Source organism: Tiliqua scincoides, chromosome 7 (assembly GCF_035046505.1).
Source record: "Tiliqua scincoides isolate rTilSci1 chromosome 7, rTilSci1.hap2, whole genome shotgun sequence".
Classification (NCBI taxonomy): Eukaryota; Metazoa; Chordata; class Lepidosauria; order Squamata; family Scincidae; genus Tiliqua; species Tiliqua scincoides.
The window spans coordinates 73,209,511-73,231,978 of record NC_089827.1 but is presented as its reverse complement, the minus strand read 5'-3'; the positions used below and the strand labels follow the sequence as shown (position 1 = coordinate 73,231,978).

The 22,468-nt window shown below is 44.6% G+C and overlaps 1 protein-coding gene across 2 annotated transcripts in view; it reads right to left on the bottom strand.

Moving 5' to 3' along the window:
* LOC136656821 (nucleosome assembly protein 1-like 1) overlaps positions 1 to 21,667 on the bottom strand; it is a 34,368-nt gene extending 12,701 nt beyond the window's left edge. The window contains exons 1-5 of one of the 2 annotated variants that reach the window (XM_066633155.1): positions 21,543 to 21,667; positions 20,726 to 20,809; positions 11,568 to 11,604; positions 7,446 to 7,534; positions 6,744 to 6,846 (exon numbers count right to left, since the gene is read on the bottom strand). In XM_066633155.1, the coding sequence (XP_066489252.1) occupies positions 6,744 to 6,846; positions 7,446 to 7,534; positions 11,568 to 11,584 (209 nt within the window). In that variant the 5' untranslated portion in view covers positions 11,585 to 11,604; positions 20,726 to 20,809; positions 21,543 to 21,667. The remainder of the gene's footprint in view (positions 1 to 6,743; positions 6,847 to 7,445; positions 7,535 to 11,567; positions 11,605 to 20,725; positions 20,810 to 21,542) is intronic. The other variant, XM_066633154.1, reaches the window with a different exon arrangement.
* Positions 21,668 to 22,468: the final 801 nt, after the last annotated feature.

Below are 22,468 nucleotides of genomic sequence, written 5' to 3'. Positions count from 1 at the left end.
ATCTGCTTGCCAAGGGGCAATGACTAGCCACACAGTTGCACAGCTAAGCAAAGTACTAGATTGATCTGATAAACTCAAGCCTCATGACAAAGCATATCAATGTATTTACTCCAGTATTTATGTATTTATGTATTTACACAGCAATTTTCAATTTTCAACTGCTGTGCCATGGAACAGGGGTGTTCAAACTTTTTAACAGGACGACCACATATCTCTGACACTGTGTTGTGGGCTGGTAAAAAAGAATTAACTTACATTTAAAATTTGAATAAGTTTACATAAATGCATATATTGGAGATTAAACATATGAATGAAGGTCTCAGGATAATTGAAGGCCTATAAAAGACCTTATGCAAAGCAAGGTCAGCCTTTCCTTTGTTGCCACTGCTGCTTCACAGACATGAAAGGCAAGCTGTGGCGGGAGCCTTTGTGCAAGAGCAGCTTCTCTCCTGTCACTTGACATACCTTCCTTGCACTGGGTGAGAGATCCATTTGTGTTAATTCTGCTGACTCATGTGCACTTAACTGTTGCAGGAGATGAGGTGACAGAAATGGAGGACTGAAACCGAAGCTCATCAATACTATTAACATTCATTGAACTTTGAACAATTTTAACAAACATTTTTAAATGTTAAAATATATTCCAAAAAAACTAATGGTGAGCCTTGACAATTTTAGCACCTTGTCAGTGAACCATGGGATGAAAAGTTTGAAAATTGCTGCTATAGAGCAAGTTACATTAAAAATTTAACGAAAGGATAAAAATGGTAAAAACAGACATAAGCAGCTGTAAGATACTGCTAGTAGGTATCTAGCTTATTGGGATAACCTGACATATGGGGGGGCGTGTTGGAAGACATGAAGGTTCTCTCTTGAAACAATGTGGCTAAGACTTTCAGGACATTCTGTGCTTAAATAGTATTGCACCAAAGCTGTTTGTTTGGTTCTTGTTCAGAAGATATAACTCTAGAACAGGGGTGCTCACACTTTTTTGGCTCGAGAGCTACTTTGAAACCCAGCAAGGCCCGGAGATCTACCAGAGTTTTTTTACAATGTTTGCGCCATCATAACATATAACATTTATGTGTACAATGTATGTTGGTGTATCTTGCATAACCGCATGAGCCAATATTGCACAACACAACATAATTAACTATAAACATTTTTTGTAATTACTTAAGTTTACTTTGATGACTTGCACTGAAGTGAATCAGCCAAGGCTGCATAGCCCGGACAGTAGCTGCTGACAGCCAGCTTCAAGCACACTTCCAAATGTTCATCAGTCATGGTGGAATGGTACTTGGACTTAAAGATCTTCATGTAGGAAAAGGCTGACTCACATAAATAAGTGGAGCCCTTCCTGCCTCAGGTGCTCTTATATCCCTGAGGGCCCTATTGCCTTCAAGTAGCTGCAGCTGTGCAGCACACTCTGCTGGATGCCCAGGCCTTACCCTTAAAGAGGCCACTGCTGACACCACAGCCTACCTCCTCACCAGATCTTCCTTGATTCCAATACAAGTGGGGAGGGGGAGCAGATCTCTAGACAGACCAGTGCAAAAACAAGGGAAAGGTGTGGGGGAGGGAATATCTCTATATAGACATCACAGCAAGACCAGTGCAAAACCCCTTGCACACAGAACCAACAGATGGAAGTGGGGGGGGGGGCAGATCTCCATACATACCAGTGCAAAAACAGGGGAAAGGTAAGTCATCCCCAGGAGAGTCAACGGGTCTCACTCCCAGGGATGTGTGGACAGGAGAGAAGCCTGCCAGCGGCTCCTCTCCAGGTCCATGCACGAGTCACCCCAGTAGAGTCAACGGGGCTCACTCCCAGGGATGCGTGGACAGGAGCTCACTCCCAGGGATGCGTCACTCCCAGGTAGCGTCACTCCCAGGACGGGGCTCACTCCCAGGGATGCTTCACTCCCAGGGCGGGGCTCACTCCCAGGAATGCATGGACGGGAGAGAAGCCTGAGATAGACTCATTTTGCCTGGCGATCGACTGGTAGATCGGGATCGACTTATTGAGCACCCCTGCTCTAGAAAATATCAATTGACACACACAAGTCACCTGCATTAAGTTTTTAAAAAAGGCATGCAAACACTAGATCAATTCAAAATTACACCAATTGTGTAGCGATGCTTCAGCTATATAAAACTTTATATACTCCACACTTTATATACTTGCAATATATACTTAAGAGTAAGTTACTGTACTTGAACCAGTGAAGAACTGGCTTTATTAGTAACAAAACACATCAATTGAGACAGCATAATGAAAGGCAAGGAAGACTTGCTGATTTTGAAAAGAGGACCTTGGTGATTAGTAGAGGTTTACTTACTTTACTAGTGAGAAAAAAGAAAGTCCACAGATCAGAAATCAACTGTGGCCAGCAACTGGAAGGTATGGGGCAAGCTATATGTTATATGCCATGCACGCAACAAGGCCTTGAACCTTCCCCAATTAAAATTCCTCTCAAAATTGCTTTGTTGAACGAAAAGTGCCTATCATAGTATCAACACATCTCTGTCTCTACGAGTACTGTCAATAGCCATATTATAAAACAAGTTCCCGTTGAAATGACAGAATGGATAATTATGCATACTTTCATGTAACATGTGGTTTGTCCCTAAGCAGGTGCATCACTGGGACATAAGACTTCCAGTCCATAGAGATTTAACATTTGAGGCATAAGCCTCTCCCCCTGCAAATGAGAACTTGCTCTGCAACAGCATTGTAGGACTGTAGCTCTGTACAGTAGGGCATGGTTTTCCACTTTAATAGTTCTCCCAATTGTGGTATTTGTCTGAAGGATATGGTATATGAAGACACCATTTATCTGCCACTTAAAAAGGAGTACACTCTAGCCAACATCAATTTTAAACAGCTAAGAACATAAGAACAGCCCCACTGGATCAGGCCATAGGCCCATCTAGTCCAGCTTCCTGTACCCCCCAGCAGCCCACCAAATGCCCCAGGGAGCACACCAGATAACAAGAGACCTGCATCCTGGTGCCCTCCCTTGCATCTGGCATTCTGACATAGCCCATTTCTAAAATCAGGAGGTTGCACATACACATCATGGCTTGTAACCCGCAATGGATTTTTCCTCCAGAAACTTGTCCAATCCCCTTTTAAAGGCATCCAGGCCAGATGCCATCACCACACCCTGCGGCAAGGAGTTCCACAGACTAACCACACGCTGAGTAAAGAAATATTTTCTTGTGTCTGTCCTAACCCTCCCAACACTCAATTTTAGTGGATGTCCCCTGGTTCTGGTGTTATGTGAGAGTGTAAAGAGCATCTCTCTATCCACTTTATCCTTCCCCTGCATAATTTTGTATATCTCAATCATGCCCCTCTCAGGCGTCTCTTTTCTAGGCTGAAGAGGCCCAAACGCCGTAGCCTTTCCTCATAAGGAAGGTGCCCCAGCCCAGTAATCATCTTAGTCACTCTCTTTTGCACCTTTTCCATTTCCACTATGTCCTTTTTGAGATGTGGCGACCAGAACTGGACGCAATACTCCAGGTGTGGCCTTACCATCAATTTATACAACAGTTATTGTAACAGTTACAAATATTAGCAGTTTTGTTCTCAATATCTTTTCTAATGATCCCAAGCATAGAATTGGCCTTCTTCACTGCTGCCGCACATTGGGTCAACACTTTCATCGACCTGTCCACCACCACCCCAAGATCTCTCTCCTGATCTGTCACAGACAGCTCAGAACCCATTAGCCTATATGTGAAGTTTTGATTTTTTGCCCCAGTGTGCATGACTTTACACTTGCTGACATTGAAATGCATCTGCCATCTTGCTGCCCATTCTGCCAGTTTGGAGAGATCCTTCTGGAGCTCCTCACAATCACTTCTGGTCTTCACCACTCGGAAAAGTTTGGTGTCGTCTGCAAACTTTGCCACCTCACTGCTCAACCCTGTCTCCAGATCATTTATGAAGAGGTTGAAAAACACCAGTCCCAGGACAGATCCTTGGGGCACACCGCTTTTCACTTTTCTCCATTGTGAAAATTGCCCATTGATACCCACTCTCTGCTTCCTGGTCTTCAACCAGTTCTTAATCCATGAGAGGACCTGTCCTCTAATTCCCTGACTGTGGAGTCTTTTCAGTAGCCTTTGGTGAGGGACCGTGTTGAACACCTTCTGAAAGTCCAGATATATAATGTCCACGGGTTCTCCCGCATCCACATGCCTGTTGACCTTTTCAAAGAATTCTAAAAGGTTCGTGAGGCAAGACTTACCCTTACAGAAGCCATGCTGATTCTCCCTCAGCAAGGCCTGTTTGTCTATGTGTTTTGAGATTCTATCTTTGATGAGGCATTCTACCATCTTACCCGGTATAAATGTTAGGCTGACCGGCCTATAGTTTCCTGGGTCCCCCCTCTTTCCCTTTTTAAAAATCGGTGTGACATTTGCTATCCTCCAATCTTCTGGCACTGTGGCCGTTTAGAGGGACAAGTTGCATATTTTAGTCAAGAGATCAGCAACTTCAATCTTCAATTGCTTAATAACTCTTGGGTGGATGCCATCAGGGCCCGGTGACTTATTGATCTTTAGCTACATTGAACAGCTAACTAGCTCAATTTTATGGAGCAACATAAAGTGCATCCCAACTGTCAAGGCTACTTAATTCTCCAACTACTTATTTACAATTGAAGCTAGAGTTATGGAAATGCTCCTTTGAAAGACCCATGTCATAATGATGGAGGCCCGTTAGCACAGCCATGAAAATGGTTACTATACTGCCTGAACTCAAGCCATGATCTATATCTTGTACTTTCACAACAACTGAACTTGCACCTCTGCTCAGGCTGGGATCAGCCTAACATGCACCTGGGCACGACTGCACGGGCATAGTATCTAATACATCTCAAAAGTAAAATACAGTGCACCCTCATTATTTGCAAGGGTTTGGTGTCAGAATCCCCCTTGGGTGAAAATTCTGCACATCCTCAAGTTCCTTACCAAAAAACAGGAAAAGTTGCAGGGCGGCCTAACCAGCCACTGTTCAAAAACATTTTTTAAAAATTTCCCTACAATTTACCAGTGAGGCGCCATTGTCTCTCTATGCCAGGGATGTCAAACATAAGACCCAGGGGCCAGTGGCCCACAGAAGCTCCAACTCACAGGCTCTCAGCTGCTGAGAAGTGCTGAGGTGTTACTGCTGAAAGGGCCCACATGAAAACTGGGCTCTCCCATCTCTTGAAATATGATAAAGATTTGCATATTTTATCTTCTGTCATTTGCAGCAAATGAGTTCCCAAGTGAGAAAAAGGGCTTAGTTTTGGTTATGACCAGTTTAATGACATCACTTCCTGCCTAATGATATCACTTTTGGCCCTCACCAGGCATCATGAAAGCTTCGACCCTCTGTATAAAACGAATTTGACACCCCTGCTCTATGCAGCAGCACTTGGGTGCTAGCAGGAGAAAGCTTTCCTCAAACTGAAAGTTTGAGTGTTTCTCAAACTGTGGGTAGGGACCCACCAGGTGGGTCACGAGCCAATTTCATTTGGGTTCCCATTCATTTCAATATTTTATTTTTAATATATCAGTCTTGATGCTACCATGGGATATGACTGCATTCAAGAAATGTTACACATCTGTACTTTTAACAGGCTACTATGTATATGCTTTTAACAATGATAGTAAATAAGACTTACTCCTGGGTAGGATTGCAGCTCAGGATTGTCAAAAATTTTCCTGCTTGATGATGTCACGTCCAGTCATTACATCATCACTTCTGGTGGGTCCTGACAGATTCTCATTCTAAGAAGTGGTTCCAGTGCTAAAAGTTTGAGGGGAGACAGTTTCCCCCACAAAGTGGGGAAACCTAACTTGGTTTTTCAACCTAACATGGACAGGGAAAAGTTGCCCAAGTTAGGTTGAACTTCTGCAGCAGAAAAAGACTCTGTGCAGCTCTGTGGTAAATCAAGAGATAAAAGAGGAGCAGCAAGGCAGAATGAGCACACACACGTTCAGAAAGTTCAAAGGGTATGCCTCAAACACAAAACCCTTGTATACATTCTGAAACATGCAATACACTCATCCTCAAGCACCAGGGACTGAGATCCATCACTAGGCATCCACGTTGTAATTTTGTGGTCTACTCCTTTTTAACATTGAACATTCCAATTTTCTCAGCACTGCGATCCACCCCATCCTCCACAGTGGGTTGTGACATGGGAATGACTTACCAGGTGGGTGGGGAGGCTCTTCTGAGTCACACTGGATTGGTGACCCACTGTACTGGCCTCTGTGGGCCAAAGAAGATCCACGGAAGCCTTGGAAAGACACATCTGCTTTTCGGAAGTAAACTGGAATTGGCTTTCCAAGACTTTGGCAGGCCATTCAGAGGCCAACAGAGTGGGGATGCCAGCCCAGCGCAACAACAACAAAGCCTCTCCATTCTCCCAGTAATTCAGCTTCCAGAGTGGCTCCAATCTGAAGCCAAACCAGAGTAAGGGCAGGTGGGAGGTTGTGACTCACTGCATGTGGGCTTACGACCCACTGTTTGAGAAACCCTGACAATATTCTGAAGCATTATTTACCTTGCTGAAGCAGATCGCTTTGCTGTGATTTAATCTCCCAAAACTCCTCCATTTTTATCCTAAGAAACATGCCTCCCAATGTAGCATTGCAAAAATGAATACTACTTGGTACATTGCAGGCAAGAAGCAAACAGTAAAAAAAGAGATGGGCAGCTAAGGGAAAGCACATTGTACCTTTCTATATATCCTGTAGGTGTTCCAACCAAACCATCAAGCCTTTCCTGAAGGGCTGCAAGGATTTGCGGATTCTGCATCATCTGTACAGTCAGCTGTCGTGCTAAATAAAGCAGAGAAGAGTTAACACATTATACAACCTGTTATGAAACTTTCAACCTCAATATTGAACATCTTAATTTTGTCACAAAAAGATATGGAAAAAGCATTACCATGCATTATTTGCCTAGAAATAAAGTACCAAAAGCAAGCTGCCTGAACAAATCTAATGTCAGTTCTATAAAATAGCATGCTAAAAGGCTAGTCAATAGAAGTTGCAAGTCACTCAAAAAGACTACTCCATATGAAGGTTATGCAAACTAGAACAGCCAAACATAAAAGGTTAAATATAACATTCTAATTATTTTAACATTTCAGGTTAGTTTCTTTTGGGAAAAGGCAGTTACACAATTTTTTAATTTAAGCAAATTTACTGAAATATTGGTTGGCAAGATTACACTGATTCTCAAGTGGACAACTTTACCTAAAGGTTTAAGTCAAATATTGTGTAGAAGATAATTTATTATTTTCCCTTTGAACGACACCTAGTGAAGGTGAATGTTACACTAGCAGGTTTTAGATTAAGCTGAGAAAAGTGCTTTTCACATTTACCTACACAGAACACAGCTTAATGGTTTCAGCCTTATCTCATTTTGCAGTTACCTTTGCTGTTTGCATCTTCTCCAGTTTCTTCTTCTTCTACTTCTTCAATATCTTCCATGTCTTGCTGGTCAAGTTCAGCCTGTTCTTTGCTATTAAAATCCAAGTAGAATGAGAAATTTAAGTATGCAAGTCTTCAGATATAATTTGGCGCCACTAGTTAAGAAAATGTTCAGAAACTAGTTTCAGAGGGGTCTTTCCCTGTTGCAGTGGTACTGCTGTAAACTTTTGTTTAGGATCTCATAACACAACCACATGTACCTGCAAACAATCAGTACAACCAGGAACAAATATGAGTACTTTTTTACTGCCTCTGCCATTATGGTACAGATTCAAAATGCACAAGGAGTTTTGGCATGGTAAGTATAATTTACTGGTTTCCCTTCTTTCCCTGTAGCCCTTTCCTTCATGATTCTGTTAACCACAAAATATCACAATTTTAGGTGGATTGGGTGAACACCTGTGCTAATGCAATACACAAAAAACAAGGACAGTTTTGCAGTTACATGTGTAAGTGAAAGGCATTTGGGAATAGCACACAGGGAGTAGTACATGTGAACATGAAGTAAATATGGCTTCCTCAAAAGCCAGCAGCCACCAGAACAATTAGGCTGGGGTGAGGACTGTTGCCATCTCAATACTTCAGCAAATGCTGCTGTGAGAAGATGAGGTAGCAGCCAGGAGCCACTCTCTCATCTGCAGCCAATAGAAGGGGAAAACTTGGATTATTTTCTTGTTGGTTTCCATTGAATGCAAACCACTTGGCAGTCTCAGTTGGAAAGAAAGCATAATTAATTAATTATGCTTTAATTAATTAATTAACTAACAGTATTTATATACCGCTTTTCAACTGAACGTTCACAAAGCGGTTTACAGAGAAAAATCAAATAACTAAATGGCTCCCTGTATACAGCTACAGTCAGCTCTCATTGTCCTCTAGGGCAGGGGTCTACAAATTTCAACCCGGGGATCAGATGCGGCCCGCGACAAGCCTCTACCTGGCCTGCAGCAAGCCTCTGGTTCCCTGAAAGCCTCTGGCCCACTCAACTAAATGTTACCAGAACTGTGCTCCAGTTGTGTCTGGAAGGTGTTCTGAGGGCCAGGGAGGCCATTCACATCCCCTCAGAATGCCTTCTAAAGGTCTAAACATCACTTCCTGGTTTTCCTGAAAAACCAGAAGTGATGTTTTTTGGCCTTCTGAAGGCCATAGGCTTTCTAGGTCTAATGTATTTATTAGAATTTTATATTGAAAATTTAGCTATTTTTTCTAGCCCTCAACACCATGCCAGATATTTGATGTGGCTCTCTGGCCTAAAAGTTTAGAGACCCCCTGCTCTACTAGGTTTCCTGGAAAACCTAGTGGATACTGAATTATTGAATACTGAATCATTGAGCCTACAAGGAAAATGGAATTTGGTTCCAGGGGATCTTTTTTACCATACACTCTATGAATCTTAATCTTAACTTTAAGATTAAAGTTGCGTGACAGAGGGCTCATCAACATTTCCAACATTTAATGCTTCCTACTCCATGCTGGCTATCCCTCAACTTGTAGAAGTTGGTTGGCCTTACAATGAGGCCTCAAGAGTTCAGCAGTAAAGAGAGGGTTGCTTCACTCATCCTCCTCTTTTTTGGCACCTTCCCTGGTGGCAAACCTGCCTCCTGCAGATAGCAAATTCACATATAAAGAGAACTGATTGTATATCAGCTATTTTCATTAGAAGATACAGCTTATCTGCACTAAATCAGGGTCACATAATGTAAATTTGTATCATATCACTTGTATCTCTGGTCTTGGGGCCACAATGTTGCTCAACTAGTTGACAAGAGAGCAACATAAGGATTCTCAGGACACTCTGAGAATGATAAAAGATATTAGAACTTTAAAGTTTGAATTTTACACTCTTGAACATACAACTTTGCCATCTAAGTTAGGCTAATCTACATTAGTATTTGTTACGCTGACTGGAAGTGGTTCTCCAAAATTTCTGATAGTGGGTTCCCTCTCCCACCCCAAGCTACCTACAAATGCCAAAAACTAACCCTGCAACTTTCCGAAAGCTAAGCATATATTCTAGTACTGAGCTATGGTCTGTCTAATCAGTAGAGGTGGAGAGAACCGTTTTTTCCACGAATTTTAGTGTTTTCCAAAGTTAGAAGCGCAGAGAGTAGTGTTTTTATTCAAAATGTACATTATAATTACAATTACTTTAAAAGTGTACTAGGTTGGTGACCAGTAGTATAGTGTCAGCAGATGCAGCCACAGTCGTTACTCATGTACCCCCCCCCCCATTAAATAAATAAAACAGGGGTTTTTGGGGGTGGGTCTTTTTTTACAAGAAATTTTAGAAAGCAGTGTTGTGTTTTTATTTCGTTATTGTTTTCTCCCACCTCTACTAATGAGTTGGGAAGAATTTGTATACAGAACTTGCAATTCACATTCTACCTGGACAGTTGCACTGAAAGCTGACTGATGCACAGGTCTTTAAATACATTTTTCCACTTACATTTTTTCAAGTGTGTACTACCTTGCCTTCAACACCAAAAGCAATTGTAACTGACGTTTTTAGGAAGAGGTAAGACAACCCTGTCTTTCCTACTTAGCATTATTGACCAAAACACTAAAAGAAGAGACAGATTCACACACAACTCTACTGACTTTAGACATGTTAAAAAATTTCAAGTCTGCACTAGAACCAACATCTGACTGATGCCCTGTTCTCACAGTGAGGACAAAATTCTGTGGTTTGCACTTTTTATGCATGTCAATGAGATAAACATATATGAAGTTGTTTTGATTTAAAATATCTTCAGAAAGACAATTTGCACACTACAAATACTGTTCCATGTCCTGATGTCAAAGTAGACCTTTAAGGCAAGTCTTTGTCTTAGTTCAGGTACTTACTGGACCAGCACTTCAACCTATATTGTGGAACAGCATACAACCTGCGCCTCCACAAGGTGAAATACAACATATGATGCTGGTGCTCCAACGAGGTCTTGCCATCCATAGGGCTTCTTCACACTGTGGGGAATGTCCATGGAATGGGGCTTCTACCCTGTTAGCCCAGCCACGACGCATCCACCAGGTGATGGAGCTTCACAAGACCCAGTTGGCAGCAGCCATGGTTTCATTGACTGGGAGAACAGCAGGGAGTGGGCAGGGGGGCTTTAAATACTGAAAAGTTGAGCAATGGCAGGGGGACAGGAGATGTGAGACGAGAACACCAAGTGCAGAAAGCGACAGGGAAGCCAGAGGAGAGAGATGCAGAAACTGGGACAAAAGGAAGTACAGAAGGGAGGAAAGGAACTTTGTGAAAGAGGGAGAAGTCGTGGAATAGGAGAGGCAGGAATAGGTGGAGGTCAGAGAAAGAGAAGAAAGTAGGGAAGGGAAGACCACCAGCAATCACAGAATCTTACCCTGAGGGCCCTGTAGAATTATTCCCTCAACCCAGGAATCAGTTCCAACCTGGGCTTTCACACTACTGTGACATTAATTGTGTAGGTTAAGGTTATCACAAGGAGTCAAGCAGGGCTTTTAAAGAGCCTCCATTTAAACCCCAAGGGACAATCTCTGACCCACTGCATGAAGCAAAAGGCAATGAGGTAAGATTATACCCTGAAGATAAATTATCAAACTCCTCCTTCCTTCACCTTGAACATACATACTGCCTTTCAATAAACCCCAAGCATCCATTTTATGCCTCTTTATCTTCTTTCTGCTTCAGTAAGCTATTCCCCAATCCTTATGTGGGACCTTATATATATGGTTACCAAATGAAAGACCCATGTCTCATATGTATCTGTTCCTTATCACATGAAGAATGTGACTTCCTGGGTCAGAGTCTGAACCAGATCTCAGATGCACCAAATATTATCCACAAACATAACTAGAATGTTGCTTTCCTTCACCCCTTTCATTAATGCAAGCCAAGATTCTAGGGATACTAATTTTGCAACCGGATAGAATACACAAAAGCCTAGTTGGAATGGAGGATGTATGGTTATGGGCAACTTCTGCCTATGGCTCTTCCTTACAAAGATTCCAGCAGCACCAGATTTCATAGCACAGTTCTTCTGAAAGGCATAGTCTTACTTCAAACAAATGTTAAAGAACATGCTTACTTGTCAATGTCTGCCATTTTTCCAGACCTCAGAAAACCTTTGGGGGAAAAAGAGAAATTATTATTTTACATTTTACATATTACATTTTACATATTTTACATTTAATTGAAGATTAAGCAATAATTATACCAAAGCTGTACCCCTTTGTAATCAAAGACAGATATGCTTTTGCTACAGGAGCAATTTTTAAACTTTATGAGATTGCCAACTTCTTCATTGTATTGCATTACAACCAATATACTGTAAAGGTTACTTAAAAAGGCTAGCAATTAAAACCATTAGTACTCCACAAACTATGTACCCCAACCAAAAGAATGGACACATAAGGTGAAGCATTGTTAACGTGCAAATTCTTCATTACAAATAATTGCCAATCAATACAATGTTCTAAGATCAATTTTTCCACTGTAGCAGTCACGCTGCAGATTGCTTGAAAGGCTTCTGCTCCACAGTGGGCACAATATAGCTGACCTCTCATGTGGATCACTCAAATCATCCTAAGAGTCTTCAACCTCCAGTTGTTTCACCAAAATCTCATATGCTTCATTTCAAAACCTCCTGTTGCACACAAGACTGTTTAGTTTAGCCCTCTGATTCAAAGTTAACATCCTATCACCACCTTTTGCAGATGCCAGGCCTGAGCTGCAGAGGGTCTCAAAAGACCTCCAGACAGAACCAGAACCCACTTCTCATTCTGAGAAACCTCCCTGACCTAAGAACACCTTCTGGATGCAACCGGAAGTTACCTGCACAAACTGGAAGAGGCATCTGGTCGTGTCCAGGAGGCCTTCTAAAGAGGCTGGGAGGTGGGCATAACTCCCAGAGGGCCAGGAATGGCCTCCAGGTGAGCAATTGTTGCACCACACCAGGATCCCCCTGTGGCTTCCTGTATTCATTGGGGGGGGGGTCCTAAAAACAAATTCACCATGAATACTGATGGCCCACTATACTGCTGTAATCACAGAAGTCGCTGCTTATAATTTCCATGTACTACCAACTGCATACTATATATTCCAGTGTTCTCATTTCTAATCTCCAAAATTATCATAGCAAAGGTAATGAAGAGTCCCCCAGCTTGGTCAGAGATTGTCACGCGGAGCTTCAAAGAGCACCAATCAGCTACAAGAGAGGGTTTCCTGCTCCTCTTCCTCCCCAAGCTGTAAAATGACTGGGGCTTTCCCTTTTGGCACTGGACGTTCATATTTAGTCATATTCTTCTCTATTACATACCTGCCTCAAAACCGTGGAGAAGTTGCAGCACAGTAAACTAGATCACAAACTGTATGTTAAATGAGAGGTAACAAAGTACTTCAGCTGAGTTTGGGGAGGAAGGAAAGCAACTTCTTAAAATCAAAGCTGTATACAGTTGGCTCTTGTTATCCATTCCCAGACCCTCTATAGAAAACAAAATCTGCAGATAATTGAATCTGCAGGCGGTGGCCATCAGAGGTCCTCTGGATGTGACCACAAGTGCCTTCTGGTCATGCCCAAGAGATGTTCCGAGGTCTCAAAAAGGCACTTTCAACTGACAGATGTAGAGCACAAAAAGATGGCACCTCAAGGATTGGCTGCAATACTAACACCACAAAAGATATAGGGAAAGAAAGCAAAGAGTGAATAGGAAGAATGGTTGTGGGAAAGGGAAAAGGAAGACAGCTATATATACTGTAAATTACAGTAGATCTTCCAGAACTACCGTTTCTTCGTCATATCCATGCTGACTTTCGGCAAAGCAGAACAAGCCACTGAATCTCTCATTGGGATTCTCTATTAGAATTCTCTATCAAGTATTTTCATCCCAGCATCAGGACAGCAACAACAGTGACATTCAAAAGACCTTCATCTGAGATTCTAAAACAGTTCTCTCTCCCTTGCCAGAATTGTTGGCACAAAGTAACAAGACATACTGACAATGCCAGGGCTTACTTTGAAGTACCAATCAGTGCCATCAGACTTCACCAAGACTGCTACCGTCATCCACAAATAAAGGCTAAACAAGATACTAAATGGGGAGAACATGGAGAAGCACTGCTATAAAAATGAGAATACAGGAGAAAACAGATGGAATACAATAAAAGCTCACAGCTGGTCCCTCAGTCACACTCTGGCTTATTCCTGGTTTCTCAGATGACATGAGAGATACGCACCAGTTAACTGAATGCTAGCATAGATGTTAGTCTTGACTCTCTAAGGTTGGCACTCTGTTTTTAAAAACACTGACATATACACCTTTATCATCTTCATGAAAAGCATTAGCACACGCAAAACTATTGTCTGGTAAGGGAAAGAAAGAGCAAGATGGTGGTTGCTTTGCAACATTACTGGCACAAGAAAGAAAAGAAAAAGTATCAACAAAGCAAGGCACCTGTGTATGTGCGAGCACATGGGTGTTTACAGAATAAGGCAAGAGAAAGAACATTTGACATCCAGCTGCATTTTTTTCCACCAAAAAAATCACAATGTATGGAAAGGAAATGTGTCTTTCACTCTTAACAAAAGGAGAAAAGAAATACCAATATAAAATATAACATTTTCATTACATAATAACAGTATATATGCCCAGAAGTAGCTTCACAGATAGGTTGAAGATAAACATACAGTCTTTTAAATTAAGTATCTGCACATCTCACTCAGTAAAAAAACTATTGCAGAAATGGCCTTTTAAATTGAACTCTCACCTGGATCATTCTGTAGACACTGTAGTCTCCAAAGCTGACCTCTTCCAAGCAAAAGTCAAACAACATGATCAGAGACTGCTATCATAACTTCAGCTCTGAACAAATGAATGGGTAATTCACATAAACATTATTAAAAACTGCCTGTTAACTCTCTAGTATCCTGGCTGGTTCCTGAAGTTGAAGTGAGATATTTTCCAACAAAGGATACCATCCCAAGCTTGACACAGCCATGCCTCTAACTGAAGCAATCAACTTCTAAAAATACCGAAACCACAGGGAAGTGTCCACTGTGAACACAATTGAAATTTTAAATACTCCCCAAACAAATTTCTCTTTACTATTTTAAGAATCAAGTATACTGTGTGCTATTTACATAACATTATAATACTCTTATTTATGAAAAAAATGTTATTCACATTATGACACAGAACTGCAAACTTCTGTATCCCAAGATATACAAGACTATTTCTACAAGTTAAGACTTCTTTTAAAATTTACTTAGGTCTACTTACTTCTTAGGTCATCGGGGGGGGGGCCCTGTTGGCCATCAAGAGTGGTTAGGGGGATGGCAGCCAGAAACAGGGGCTTCTTGGTGGTGGCACCTGTCTTATGGAACTCCCTCTCCTTTAAGCTGAGGACAGCATCCTCTTTGTTAACCTTCCAGTGAGGCCTGAAGACATTTTTATTTCGGAAAGCTTTTGAGGTCCTATGATGCTTTTATGAATCTATTTTATTGTTTGTTATTGGCATTTTTATTGCTGGCTGCTTTGTTTTATACTGTTTTTATTATTTGTTTTTTATTGTTTATACTGTTTTTATTATCTTTTATAGTTTTAACTGTATTTTAGTGTTTTTGTATTTTTATTGATTATTAGCCACCTTGGGTGTCCTTCAGTGAGAAAGCAAAGTATGTATGTATGAATGAATAAAATTAGAAGTATCCCCACCCCCGTTAGTATTATAGTCAACTAAAATGAGTATTGAAGCAAAGTCATCTACACACCTCAACAATGTCATTTGAAAATATGCATCAACCTATAACACAGTCTGTAGATCTTATCTGAAAAATCAATAGTCAATTTAAATATTGACAAACTTTATAACCATCAAGTTTGTTTTTTTAAGATTGGTGGTATATCACACAAATTGGACTTGTACGTAAAATGGAATACACTATCCAGGTTGGCCTGAGCAGTTGATGCAAGGAAGCAACAGGTGGGGGTCTCTCTCAATATTGAGAGAGAGAAGAAATACTGTGCACAACAGCCTGGGTAGTGTATTCCATTTTGCATACAAGTCCAATTTGTGCGATATACCTCCATTCTAAAAAAACTTGATGGTTGTAAAGTTTGTCAAACATTTATTCTGATCTGAAGTAGAACCATGAAAATAAGCCAAGTGTCAAGATTCTCCTTTTCCCACTTCATTGGTGGGATGGATAGAACTGTTAAACCCATGTTCTATTCTGCAGTTCCAATATTGAATCTGGCTTCCATGCAAAAACCCTGATCTGCAATATTCATTAGGAGCCATTCTACATTCACTGTAGACACAGGCTCTTTTAATCAAGAAATGAGACCTGTGCAAAAATATTAAGCAGAGGCCAAGATGAGCATACTCAAAGCAGCCCAACGGAGACCTTCATACCACCTAGTGTGCAAGAAGTCTGATTTCCTTGCACTCCACCCACAGCATATGTGCATGGAATCACACAAGCAACACACGGCCACTTTGGGAAATGGGAAGACCGTGCACACTTACCATATGTCTGTTCAGGAGCACTCTGTATTGCATCATCTACAGCTTTTGGGGGGAGGGGGAGCCTGGGGAAAGCCTTACAAAGACCTCCCCAATGATGGGCTTTCTCCATATTTTATAGGGCACATTGTCAAGCCCCAAATTTACCAGAAACCAACTCCTGCAGCAAATTGACTGGCTGCATTCCATCACTCTTAGGAGTGACAACAAGCCTCCTGAGTACAGGCAAGGAGGTTAGGGTACACGCATAGCAAGGACAGCACAGGATGGGAAGGGTCCTTGCTCTTGGAGGTGGTGAGGCAGGCGGGGCCGTTTATGGGGCCAGATGGGGCTGCCTAGGCAGTTAAAACTCCAGCCCTGGGAGCCGAGGAGGATTACCTGGCCTGAAGCCAAGGCACAGGACCCTTCAGGGATGCAACTCAGCCAGCCTAGCTAGAGGAAGACCAGGTTAGAGGAAACCCCCCCCCTGTCATTACTCAGATTCTGTGTCAACACTTGCCTGATCTGGTCCCAAGAGATTGCCCCCAGCCATACCTGCCCTAAGGATTGCATGGAGGAGGGGCAAGACACTCAACTCTCTGCCCCACCATCCTTCATATGTGTGCGCAAGCTGCTACCCCCTCCCCTCTAGGGCCCAGAAACCAGGCAGTGAACGGGTAACAGTTCACCTTCACAGTCACCAATATAGTTATAATTGATGGCATAAATGAGGATTTGTGCTAATGTGGCAACCTGTTCCCCACTGCTTCCTGGTAAGTTTTCCCCATTGGGTCCCAGTCCCTGGCTGCCTTACTAGGCAATAGCCAGGAGCACCTCAGGATGTGGCTGGTTGTGTGCATGGGCTCCTGGAACATTTTGTAGTAGGTCCATCTATGGAATACCTTGTTCCCTGCACTTTTAAGGAATGCCAACAGAAGAGAAAAGCTGAACATGGAAACGACCACGGCTAAACAAGACACAAAGGGGCCTGTGTAAGCCAGGCACATTGAAAGCCATGAACACATGCCACAGAGTGGTGGTGGTGGTCTCTTCCCCCCTACCCTTACAGAGTGTACCCACAGTAAGCTGGAACAAGTTCAAAGTATTAGAGTATGTTTCACATAATTTTATTACACCTGACTATTCTGAAGGACTGGTGATGCTTCCAATTTCATCACTACTTTTAACATAATTCTTGATGGTTCCTGAATATCAAATCCCCTTCACCACAAAAGTGGTCAGGAATTGCTGCCTAGAACTTCAATTTTGTTGAGTTCCAAAGAGTCCAGGACAGTCACCTGAAAGATATACATCAGGTGCTTGGATGCCTGGGATGCTACCACCTCTGCTGCAGTGTGCTGGGAGAAAACCCTGTTACCGTGCTCTTTACCCCTTACCATCTTCGCAAACCTGTAAAACTCTTGTTTTATTTAAAGAAAGCATGCAAACAGAGCTCCATCCCACTCACTCAAATACAGCTGCAGAGAGGTGGCAGCAGACCTGAAGTGCACCCCAAATCTGCCATCCCCTCATCCTCCTTGCCATTTGCCACTGAGGCAAGCTATGATCAGCTACATGGTGGTTATCAGGTTATATCAGGGACTGCCTACTGCCATGCCTAAGCCTGAAGATTAGGATCCAAGGCCATGCTCCCTGGGTTACCATTTTCGGAGGCTCATTTGGCTGGTACCAGACAGAACTTTTTGGGTCATGTTTATGGAATTCTTTGTTCAGAGAGATCCAGTAGGCTCCTTGTCTCACTACTTTTATTTATTTTTCACAGTTTATAGCCCCCCTTCCTTTGTGGAGCTCAAGGCAGCGTACATAGTTCCTCTCCTCTGTTCGTTCTCACAACAACCCTGTGAAGTAGGTGAGGCTGAGAGATGGTGACTGGCCCAAGGTCACTAAGGAAGCTTCATGAGCAGGAATTTGAACCTGGATCTTCCAGGCCTTAAATCCAACTCCCAAGCCACCACACCATCCTGGCTCTTTTAAACATTATTTAAATACATTTTTATTCCACAAGGCTCTTTATGATTGTTTTATCACAGACACATTGAGTTTATAACTGCTACTTTTAATGTATCTTTGATACTTGGGGTTTTATTGCATTTTTAATGTGTTGGCCACCTTAAAACTAATAAAGAGCATTATATAACAAGGGTCACTAAAACATCCCTAAACCAACTGCACATGAGCAAGTATTGGGTCAGAATTTTCAGCTTATTTACAGCCCGACTCTATGTATGTCTACTGAGAAGTAAGTCCCATAATAGTCAATAAGCTTACTCCCTGGTCAGTGTGGATAAGATTGCAGTCTTACTCATGTTGTTGTTGGCATCCTTCAGTCTCTAAAGACTATGGTGTCACGCTCTGAATGGTGGTTCTGGAACAGTGTCCTCTCCAGAGCGCAAAGCCTGGGTAAAGTAGGTATGGAGGATAGGCTGTTACCCATGCAGCAAATCCCCCCTCTCCACGTCGCTGAAATGGTCCAATGGAAAGGCAGAGGCCAATACGCTTGGTTCCAGCGCGTCGCAGGAGTTGCCAGAACGTGACTGTGTTCAGCCATGAACTGCCTCAGGGACTCCGGCTCCGGATTTTGCCTCAAGGTTGACTCCTGAAGCCTTTTCCATAACTGGATGTAGCCACAAGGCAGTGGAGGTTTGGGATCAGAGTTTTCCTTCTCTCAGATGAGCTGCCTTCCCAGGCTGACGAGTCCCATCTACCCGGTGGCTGTTTAGTCGCCTCTTACGACAAGTACAGCCAAACTGAGGGCCTATTCTTATCCCCAGCCCCCAGGGGTATACTCATGTACACAAGCTTTACTAACGAACAATTAACCACTGCTTAGAAAGAAAGAGTTTGCATATCCTTGAGGAATTAAGTCTGAAGATACAAGAAGCATCCTACACCACAGCCTTGCATGACTCCAGTTCATTTTTTAAACCACAAAGCCAAAAGCCATATCAATCTTGAATACCTTCAAGTTCAAAGACTTAAAGCATACAGAAGCAGAGTAAGACTTCAATCCTGTGCATTTCCTTAGAAGTGCTGGGTTGAAATCCATGAGAACACCACATACACACAGGACCAGTATATTAAGGAACACTGACAGCATCCAGATGCAACAGGGAATCAAGGTCCTTCCAAGCTCAAGCTCACACTCTACTCCTGCTTCCTCTTACACATAGCAAACACACACTTCTGTTCCTGGTTTAACCAGGATTGCCATGTTCAGATTATATAGCCAAGTTCTAGTTTTTCACTAACCCAAGAATGGAGGCTTCAAATCACCACATATATGGAGGGGAAAGAGGGAGAATGGATGAGACTAAGTATTTTTCTCAAGTCTTATGTGCATATTAAACTATGATTTGGGGTGCTGCAACTGAATCACCTCACTATTGATACTGCTTGCCTATATTATTGTAATAAACAATCCATTATCAAAAGTTCATCACTACCTGTCAGTTACAGAACAGGGCAAAAGCATTTTGCAGTTCTGCACGTAAATCCTTAAGTGCCTTAATATTAATTCCCATTTTTACAGGAGGGCAACAGAAGCTGAAACAGGCTTCCTTGAAGCCATCACCAAATTTGTAGCAACATAACGCAGACTTTGTGGCAATTAGATTTAAGATCACAAGTTAGCACAAATCAAAATTTAAGATTTAGTTAGGTATGCAATATGCAGCACAAGGACATCTTCAACTGTTACAACATCAATAACCCCCCCCCCCCCCAACCGCCTTCACTAAAGAATAAGAAGCTCAAGGTGAATATGGCCCTTGAAACCCAATGCTCAGAATCTGAAGCCAATTCTAAAGCTTGATTTGCTTGGCACTTGCAATTCCTAACAGCTTGCAAAACTTCAAATTTGTTGTGCCAAAATGTCTTGGACCTTCTCAGCAGTTATCTGATCACCTGCATCCTTGCTGAATGTTAAGCAATGTTTGCAGAAAGCAACTATGCACTGAAGAGTTGAATACCACACTAAGCCCTTCGACTTACCAGCATACTAGAGTCCTTAGTCTTCTGTACTGCCTTTCCAGACCCAATACAAACTATTATCTCAACCTACAATGAAGAGCCATTTGTACACATCCCCCCCCCCCCCACTAAACCACTTCTGACTCCAAACCACTGTAAGACAGTGGAATTGTTGCTGGTGGGGTTCAACATTAGGCAAGGCACAACTTATGGGCTAAAACCAGTCAAGCAGGTAAACAGTATTCCATGACACACTTAGCCTAGTCCCTGCCTCTGGCAAGTATCACCAAACATACGCTATCATTTAAAATGCAACCCACCCAAGCAGCTGTAATCTGATGTTATATGTATGGCTAAGACAATTTAAAGTTACCACAGCGACCCAATGAGCCAGAAATGGTTTGAGATTCATTCCACTCACTGAACCATCAGGAAGGTTCAGCACACTGTTTTTTCATGCTCCAAACCAGTGGTTCTCAAACTTTTTCAATTGGCTACCCCCTTGACCAGTAGCTACAGCTCCCCATTAGGGGTACAATCCCACACAATGGGTAGGCTGGCTGGTTTTTGTGAGGATTCCCCCTGGCTGGTTAGTGTGGCTCCCCAGGAACCAGGGGCTCACACTTTGGGAACCAGTGCTCTGAAGCACCATTGCCTTCTACCAGTGCTCTACCAGTGCTCTTGCTGATCTCCAGAAAGTGTATCAACACCATACAAATCAAGAGAGACAGAGACCAAGGAACTGCCTATTACCTGGTGAAGTGCTGAACTCCAGAGGGAGAAGAAGAGAAGCCCTTCCACAAGTCCTTGCCAAAACTGACTGGTGGTCCTTCTCGCCTTCCCAGATCATTGCAGGACAAGGAAGAACACGAGTGAGTGAGTAAGTGGGCGGCAGAGCTTCCCGCCACAACAGGCGCCCTCCCAGCCTTGCCCAAAGCCAGCCCCTCCCTTCAGTCCTCCGGCCAAGTCCCCCGCCTGCCTTCTGCCCCCCAACCCACCCACCAACGCCACACTGCACAGCTGTATGATCTTCATGCCCAGCAGATCCCACCGCTTTCCTGCACACCCAGCCAGGGCCCTTTACACGGAAGCAAGAGCCACCCCCTGCACGAGTGCTCAGCAGCGGTCCCCTTGCAGCCCCCGGGCTCACTCCCAGGGAAACGTGGCAAGGACGGCAGCCTCGAGCCCAGTCCCCCGGCTGTCTACTCAGAAGCAGCCCCAGTCCAGGGCTTCCTCCCAGGGAAGTGTGCGGGCTGCGGCCTCAGAGCCAACGCCGATGCGCGTCTACTCAGGAGCAAGGCCACGGTGTCCAGCGAGGCTTCCTCCCGGGAAAGCGTGGCGGGAGGGCAGCCCAGAGCCCTTGGGGGGGGCAGCCTGGAAGAGGAGGCGGCCCGGCCCCACGTGCGTGCCTGGGCCAGTCTGGGCCAGGCCCAGCCGGAGCGCGCCGCCCGCCACCAGCCCGCAGGGCCACTGAGCGCGCCGGCCCGAGGAAGCGCGGCTCCCACCCACGCCTCAGGACGGCCCCGCCCGGGGAGCCCACGGTCGCCATCGCCCCCCACCCGGGCAGTACCTCAGCGAGGCCGCCTCTGCCGTGACTCAGGAGCGCCGCGCGGCTGGCTGGCGGGGAGAAAGACCGGGGCTCCCGCCGCTCGCGCTCATATAGAACGGACGTCACCACGCAACTCCCCCTCCCCTCCGCGCGCGCCGCGTCTCCAGGCAACCGCGCGCGCGCGCCCGCCCCTCCCTCGGGAGGCGTCGAGCGAACATGCCGCCTGGTGACAGGCAACGCTCTCTTCCCCTCCGCCCCCTCCCCTCCGCGCGCGTGCGCGCTGCGTCTCCGGGCAACCGCGTGCGCGCGCCCCCTGCCTCAGGAAAAGCGTGCCGCCTGGTGACAGGCAACTGTCTCGTCCCTCCTCCCCTCCGCGTGTCTCTAGGCAACGGCGCGCGCGCGAGCCCCCCTCCCTCAGAGAGAGAGAGCGCGCGCGTGCCGCCTCGAGGCAGGGCGACGGTCTCTTGCTTCCCCTCCCCTCCGCGTATCTCTAGGCAACGACGCGCGCGCGAGCCCCCCTCAGGAAAAGAGCGCGCGCGCTGCCTAGTGGCAGGCAACGGTCTCTTTCCGCCCCGCGCGCGCTCCTTCGTGACAGGCAACAGTCTCCCCTCCTTTAACCCTCCCCTCCGCGCGCGCCGGGTCTCTCAGGCAACCGCGCGCGCCTTCCCGCCTGCCCGTGCCTGAGGAGGAGCGAGCGAGCGAGCGCGCGCCGCCTAGTGACAGGCAACAGTCTCTTCGCCTCTTCCCCTCCCCCTGTCCGCCAATCATCCCGCCGTCCGAGCGCGCCAGCCAATCCGCGACGCGGACGGGCTGACTGACAGGGCGCTCCACGGGCAGGCCACGTGCGCCCTCAGACAAACAACAGCGCGCGTGGGGGGGGGAGGGGGAGAGAGTGAGGGTGACGGTTGGCAGGCAGGCAGGCAGGCAGGGTGGGCCAGGAGCCTGAG